At 48.2% G+C, this 7,500-nt stretch overlaps 1 protein-coding gene across 5 annotated transcripts in view; it reads left to right on the top strand.

Moving 5' to 3' along the window:
• LOC126570797 (eye-specific diacylglycerol kinase-like) overlaps positions 1 to 7,500 on the top strand; it is a 25,058-nt gene that overhangs the window by 12,921 nt on the left and 4,637 nt on the right. For all 5 annotated transcript variants that reach the window (XM_050228838.1, XM_050228921.1, XM_050229185.1 and 2 more), the window contains exons 7-14: positions 1 to 201; positions 1,207 to 1,289; positions 1,384 to 1,558; positions 1,707 to 1,926; positions 2,035 to 2,521; positions 2,605 to 2,828; positions 3,924 to 4,295; positions 4,405 to 7,500. The exon at positions 1 to 201 is cut by the window's left edge and continues 53 nt beyond it; the exon at positions 4,405 to 7,500 is cut by the window's right edge and continues 4,637 nt beyond it. In XM_050228838.1, coding sequence (XP_050084795.1) covers positions 1 to 201; positions 1,207 to 1,289; positions 1,384 to 1,558; positions 1,707 to 1,926; positions 2,035 to 2,521; positions 2,605 to 2,828; positions 3,924 to 4,295; positions 4,405 to 4,514 — 1,872 coding nt within the window. In that variant the 3' untranslated portion in view covers positions 4,515 to 7,500. The remainder of the gene's footprint in view (positions 202 to 1,206; positions 1,290 to 1,383; positions 1,559 to 1,706; positions 1,927 to 2,034; positions 2,522 to 2,604; positions 2,829 to 3,923; positions 4,296 to 4,404) is intronic.

Genomic DNA, 7,500 nt, shown 5'->3' on the forward strand with positions numbered 1-7,500 from the left:
CGCACCAGCAACAAGGCCGCACTGTCGTCGAAGGAGCGCCGGGCGGCGAAAACGGCGAAGCAGACCAGCGTGAAGAAAACAGGTGGCTCCGGCGGTGCTAAGGGAGGAGCACCGCGGCCAGCCTTCATCGTGCGCCCGGTACCGAGAGCAAAGCTGACACCGGTCCTGGTGTTCATCAATCCCAAGTCCGGTGGCAATCAGGTGAGCTACCAGCCAGTAAAGATTGGAACACCTTTAATTTGGCCGCGTAAAACAGGACACAGCGCAGGCCAGAAATAAGCTAAACACATGGTAAAGGTGTCATTTTGTAGGCATTTTATCTAGCTATCCAGCTAAAAAATTGCGATTAAATTATTGAGCCACGTTGCGTACGAATTTACGCACTTTTTGGTTTTATGCGACACATCATTTTCTGCACACTAGTGGAAGAAGTCTCATTCAGGCCATTTTTTCCCACCATATTTGTACATTACAGCATGATTTTTAATCATTTTATATTGTTTCTTTAGTACATGTTCCATAATAGCTCAATATAAAGGTATTGGACGATGCTGTGGGAAATTTGGTGGATTGAACAATTTTGGTATGAAACCAATGCAATGTTGTTTCGATACCAATTGATGATCTCTGTGCTGTAATGGCAGCTTGCCAAGTCGGGTCAGAACTTAACGGGACCTTTATGAGGCCAATTAGTAAAAAGAAGAATGATCTTTCCCGGCATTCTTCAAACGACCCTTCCGTCATAAAACCACGCGTAGTTTTCAAACCACAACTGCAGTTCGCTTGCTAAATGAGCAGGTTACGGGCGATTTTATCTGCGTAAATGAGCTAAACCGGCACTTTCATATTCCTTCTACGATTGCTAAAGTAAAATTTGTCTGCTGGTTTTTGCCAAAATGCAGTTTTACGTAGGTTTTTTCTTCAGTAAAATTTAGTTTTCATAGTGACTGTGCAGACGTTTTTTTTTTTTCATCCTTCGTGTTCTACTGGCGATAACTTTGTAAGGTATGGTTCGATTTTGGCAAATTTTTTATCACTTAAAGAGAAGACTTAGACCTTTAAAAAGACACCAACAGAATTTCAAAGCGACCCCTAGAACCACTGCAGTGAGTAGAAGAGTGCGGCCAAATTTAAGGTGTTCCAAGCATTAACGCCCGCTCTATTTCCCGTACTAACCGCGACCGTACGCTTGTGTGTCTTTTGCAGGGTTCGAAGTTGATCCAAAAGTTCCAGTGGCTGCTGAACCCGCGGCAAGTGTTTGACCTAAGCCAAGGCGGCCCACGGATGGGGTATGTATGGTGGGCCGACAATCTTTCCCACGATTGCCCCTTGCTCGCCCACTGATCGATGCGGTTGTTTTTGTTTTTTTTTTTTCGCTTGCAGGCTGGAACTGTTTCGGAAGGTGCCGGCTCTGCGGGTGCTGGCTTGCGGCGGTGACGGAACCGTCGGCTGGGTGCTCTCCGTGCTCGACCAGATCAACTTCCGACCGGCACCAGCCGTCGGTGTGCTACCGCTCGGCACCGGCAACGATCTAGCTCGTGCCCTCGGTTGGGGCGGTGTATGTAGACCCCTTCTTCTTCTTCTTCTTCCACCGACCTAGCCACGAGGCTAATGTCTCTCTCTCTCTCTCTCTCTCTCTCTCTCTCTCTCTCTCTCTCTCTCTCTCTCACGCACACGCTCACACCGTGACATGACATTCCTGACAGGGCTACACGGACGAACCGATCGGGAAGGTGTTGGCGAACATTGAGGCCTCGGAACCGGTACGGCTCGATCGCTGGATGCTGAAGGTCGAACCGAACGTGGCCAAGCTCGACCCGGCCGGTGGTGATGGTGGCAAGGACAACCTACCGCTGAACGTCGTCAACAACTACTTCTCGCTCGGTGTCGACGCGCACATTGCGCTCGAGTTTCACGAGGCCAGGGGTAACGTAACCACGACGAACCACCGTCTGCCACACCGAACCGTACCGGATTGACCGGGTTTCGTTGTTTTTTTTTTTTTTCTTTTTTCGTTACCATTCCATGTGGCAGAAGCACACCCGGAAAAGTTCAACTCGCGGCTGCGCAACAAAATGTTCTACGGGCAGGCGGGCGGGAAGGATCTGCTGAAGCGCAAGTGGAAGGGGCTGGCCGAGTTCGTGACGCTCGAGTGTGACGGCAAGGACCTGACGCCGAAGCTCAAGGAGCACAAGGTGCACGCGATCGTTTTTCTCAACATTCCGAGCTACGGGGGCGGTACGCACCCGTGGAACAAATCGGGCGGCCAGTTCGAACCGTCGATCGATGACGGGCTGATCGAGGTGGTCGGGCTGACGACCTACCAGTTGCCACTGCTGCAGGCCGGTGGCCACGGCACTTGCATCGCCCAGTGCCGCTCGGCCAAGATCGTCACCTCGAAGATCATCCCGATGCAGGTGGACGGTGAGGCGTGCAAGCTGCGACCGTCCATCGTTGAGCTGACGCTACTGAACCAGGCGGTGATGCTGGCGAAGAAGAAATCGGGCAAGGCGAACCTATCGTAAGTACCGGTGGGTGGGCAGGATGAAAGGACCGGGATAGGAATCATTCTCACGCAATCATTCCCACCGCAACTGCCCGCAGGCAAGAGAAGCTGGAAACGCTGAACGTGCAGCTGCTGCGGATCGGCATAGCGGACTACGAGCAGCTCCACTACGACAAGGAACAACTGAGACAATCGGCGGTCAGCCTCGGTACGCTCGAGACGCGCAGCACCGACCTGGAGCAGGTACGGCCGCTCATCAACCGGTACTGTGGCGAGCGCTCCGACTGCCCGAAACTGTCGCCCGACTGGTGCTTCATCGATAGTAAGTAGCCGACCGCCAACCGCCGCCGCCGCCACAGAGGGGTATTTGCGCGAAAATGCGGCCAAAACCCCATAATGCTGTTATACGTTATAAGTATGGTTTTAATTCGATTTAAAACCCACAAAACCATGATGTTTGCTAGTAATTCCAGCTTATTTGAGCTAGAAAGCGTCCTTTTTTTAGGCATGAATCTTACTTTCTCTTTTCTTTTCTAATATTTGTAATTTCTCTTGGGGGTCGCCCATTTATGGCGTTTGGCTGACTTAAAAAAAAATCAATTGACTCTAGATTGCAATCATTAACCATTAGCAACGTTTGAAATCATCCAATTGATATCAGGATTTCCTTGCAAACACCTTCATTTTACCTATTTCGGAAGGTCACTCCAAAAGTTGAGCTAATTTCTTCTCAGCATATCGAAGTATGTCGTCTCCAAGACCTTCTTGGGGTATTTTTTAAGTATCTGGCACAAATGTCACCAAGAAACTGCTGGAGGATAAAAGCAAATACAGCAATTAGACGAAAAATTCTGTAAAACCCATATTTCACAAAAAAAAAACATCGAATCACGAACTGGTTTTACTATTCTAGAGACCGTATTCTTTGAAATGTTATCTGAAAGCTGAAATTGAAATTTTCACTTTTTCATGTGTTTTAGCGAAGATTCATTTTTGATAAAAAAAAAACTGAGATTATTTTTAAACTTCCAATCAAAATCATAAATAAATAGCACTGCGACGTATTTTACTAACTTTGTAGATGTTCGTGCATACCAAAAACAGCCTGTTGTCTTGACTATAACTTTTTTTTTTTATAAGAATGGAGCGACGCACCTAAATTTCAGCTATTTATACCCTTCCTCCCTTCACAGCCAAAACTGATAACGTAGCAGGGATGTGTAATCACTGTATGAGTTCTCTATGAGAGTGCTGTCATGTGTAGAACATTTTAAAATTGTCAGTGAGGCAAAATTTGAAAACAAAAAAAAATTATCCCGGGGGGTTTTGACCATATTTTCGCGCAAATACCCCTCTGTGGGCCGCCCACTCACACTAACTAATCCACACCATCGCGGTGTATCGTTTTCTTTTTCAGGCTGCACGGCCGAGCGCTTCTTTCGGGTTGATCGGGCCCAAGAAAACCTGCACTGCATCACCGATATCGCCACCGACTGTCGGCTGTTTCTGCTCGACCAGGACCACGGTAGTCGGCCACAGCCGCAGCAGCCCCTGCTGCTGCCGGCACCACCGCCCCCGCTACCACCCCCACCAACGTCACCGCAACCACCATCAACGGCGTCACTCAGCAACGCAGGTTCAACGGACACGGAACCGGCGCCGGGTACCAGCACCAGCAGCAGCGGTGCTTCACCGTGCTACAAGTACCCCACACTGAACCGCTCGCTGTCTGGGCCGCCCGGCTCGGAGTCGTTCACCTTCCCCACGGTCCGGCTACTGGCACGCAAGAGTAAGTACCCCCGGTTTGCTCCCGGTTCCAATGTTCCAATGTGGTGGTGATGGTGAACTGTCCTTACGCTAATATACGCTCGTTTCCCAACGCGGTCCAACGCGCGTAGACTCGCAGGAGACGGTCTGCCTGGCGCACCAGCGTGGCCAGCACGGTGACAGTAGCGCCGGTAGCGTCACGAGGGCCCCACGATCCGTGCAGCTACAGCCACCACGGTAAACGCGCGAAATAAACCAGCGAGGTCCAGCGAGAAACATTCCGCGCACCATGCGCCTCCACCACCGGGCGGTGCACCCCGATATTCTCTCTCCCTCTCTCTCTCTCTCTCTCTCGCGCGCGCGTCGTGTCTGCTTGTCGGCCATGTGATATAATGCAAGACTCCGCGTTTCCCCAGAGTCCCAATCGAAACACTGCGTAACGCGTGAAACACCGCCTCACGCTCAACTCTCATCTGGCTTCCAGATGCTGGACAATCAGCAAGTGGCAACGTGGCCACCGTGGTGTGCACGTTGCCACCGCAGCCGCTCCGCACATGCGCTACGTAATAGCAGAATAGAAGGAAGAGGGACTGACGATACTCAGTACACTTTAGCACAGAACCCGAAGGCGATCGTCGATGGCGATGGGCCCCTGTAACGATAGCCTCGGGCAATATGTTCATTTTGCACTCGATTTCGCCACTCGGACGACGCTAGTTTCTGGACGCGTGGTGACGGCACAGGCACGGCATACATATTGTGTAAATAGTAACTGACGTCAGAAATTATCGGATCGCCTCAGGCGATCGTTATCGCCCATGCGGGGCGCTCGAGAGAGCTAGTATACAGAGAATGTTAGAGAGTGCGCGCGCGCGCGCGCGCGAGAGAGAGAGAGAGAGAGAGAGAGAGAGAGAGAGAGAGAAACAGAATGCGATGGGAGTGGGAGAAACGAGAAGAAGGGAATTATCAAATGCATCAATCGATTCCTAAACGAAAGACTCACCGGCACCTTCACATGGTCACCGTTTTTAAATGATCGAGACACCATTTTGCAAACATATTTATGTGGATTTTTAAAGCTCCCTTTTTCATGCGAGCCTTGTCAACCAAAAAGAAAAAACCGAAAAAAAAACAAACAAAAAAACACACACCCACACTCAGTCACAGACCACGCAAGGCAGGCATCACACATGGGCACACCTAACCTAGCCTGCAATGGTACCCCGCACACTCACATCACTCATATGCTTACATGCATGGTCTGTCGCAAAGTAAGCAGGACTTTTTTTTCCACTGAGAAGTTTCTGGTGGCACTATCTTAAGATGGGTATTTTTGTTCGAAAGGTGCATCTGTAAGGGACACTCTGTCCAAATTTCATGACATTTGGTTCGCTGGAAGCAAAGTTATGACGCATTCGGTATGTTTACTGGTGTTTTGGGGTCATTATTTATATTTAAAAAAAAAACATTTTTAGGCATTTCGTATTCAACTCTTGAGAACATTACACGTTTTACATGCTATCGATGTAGTTTGATACATCTATGGCCTCCGCGATACGATGAATGGGGCATACGCTACAGCTGTAAGAAACAACTTCGAATCATATTATTGCGAAATCAATTTTCTCCGAGATTACGGCGCTTTTTTGGTTCGTTCTTGTGTGCAGAGATCATTTTAATGACCTTCGCTTTTGTTTGGAGTCATACAGTTTGGCATTGCTTCTATCTGTTCATATTATATTTCTCTATTCCTTAATGGATCAAAATACGAGGGTCACACAATAATGTAAACGATCGGAAGGTATCTGTAATTTTATCTATCATTTGTTTCTAGATATTCTAGTGAACTTATTGACTTGACACTTTAGAACATGGGATACAAATCTTCACAGATCATCATGCAATCAAATGCACTTTGTGGTATTTTTACTTTCGTTGGTTATCACACGTTTGAGGCCATACCATCTTGATACCAACAATCCTTCAAATAACCCAACTCTTTGAAAATTAAACGTGTGTCTGCCCCTCCAAACTACTACAAAAACTCACAAATCTCTTGCATATTACACCATTATTACGGTGATTTATTTAAAAGCTCATATTACTTTGCAACCCAATTCGTTTGTTAGCGCTGCTATTTTATCGATCAACCTGATTTACCTGGTATGAGCAATTTATGGTTATATTTTAAAGCCAAAGCGATACGTAATCGAAAGTAAAGCCAAAGCCGGCTTTTCCAGACTCCAATACTCCTAAAAAATGCTTTAAAGTTGGATTAAAAACAAATTGAATTTTCATTTATGTACCGGCCACCCAAACATACAGTCACTTTAGGCACCATAACTTTGCTTGCAGTGAACCAAATGTCATGACATTTGGACAGAGTGTCCCTCAAAGATGCACCTTTCAAAGAAAAATACCAACATTAAGATAGTGCCACCAGAAACATTCCTATGGAAAAAAGTCCTGTTTACTTCGCGGCACAACCATGTAGCACCAAAACGAGAATAGAATTAAGCCAAGGCAAACCGGAATGATATTTTTCTGCACACTTTAGTAGCGGAGCAATCAAAACCCGGAATGCTCCTGTACGAACTACTAGGGCAGCAGCAGGCAGCTCCTATTGCTGCTTCTATTACTGTTACTACTACTGCTGCTACTACTACTACTACTACTACTACTACTACTAGTTCCACCAGTACCGCTAGCGAATCATATTGGTGCTCCACCAGGGCCAGGAGCCTACCGTGTTCACACACTAGACTATTCCGGGAACTGGGCTGGATCGTACCGCTAGCGCTCCTTGTTCACACACTAGATACGCATTGTACACTGGGAATTGTAAATTGTGTTGTTCGCGAAACATAGAGAGAGAGAGAGAGAGAGAGAGAGAGAGAGAGAGAGAGCTCATAGTATTGCCACAACCCCATCACACTCACTCCTACTGCGACGCACCGGCACAACTAAAACTTTCGTTCCTGATTCTAGTGTGCGTGCGTACGTATCTAGTAGCGGTGGTGACACGACGATCAGGCTTCACTGAACCACGATGGACCACTTCCGCATGCCCATGATGGGTGTTCGGCCTACGGTTGGGGCCCCACCACCGCCCTCCCCCCCCCCCCCCCCCACCGGACCCCTCCTCCCGTGTTCCTATGTAGCATCTAGCATGTAGTGTTTCTTGAATGCACGGACTAACCACTAGCCACGTAGGCCAGTGCACGTAG

The sequence above is a fragment of the Anopheles aquasalis genome, chromosome X (genome assembly GCF_943734665.1).
Source record: "Anopheles aquasalis chromosome X, idAnoAquaMG_Q_19, whole genome shotgun sequence".
NCBI lineage: Eukaryota > Metazoa > Arthropoda > Insecta > Diptera > Culicidae > Anopheles > Anopheles aquasalis.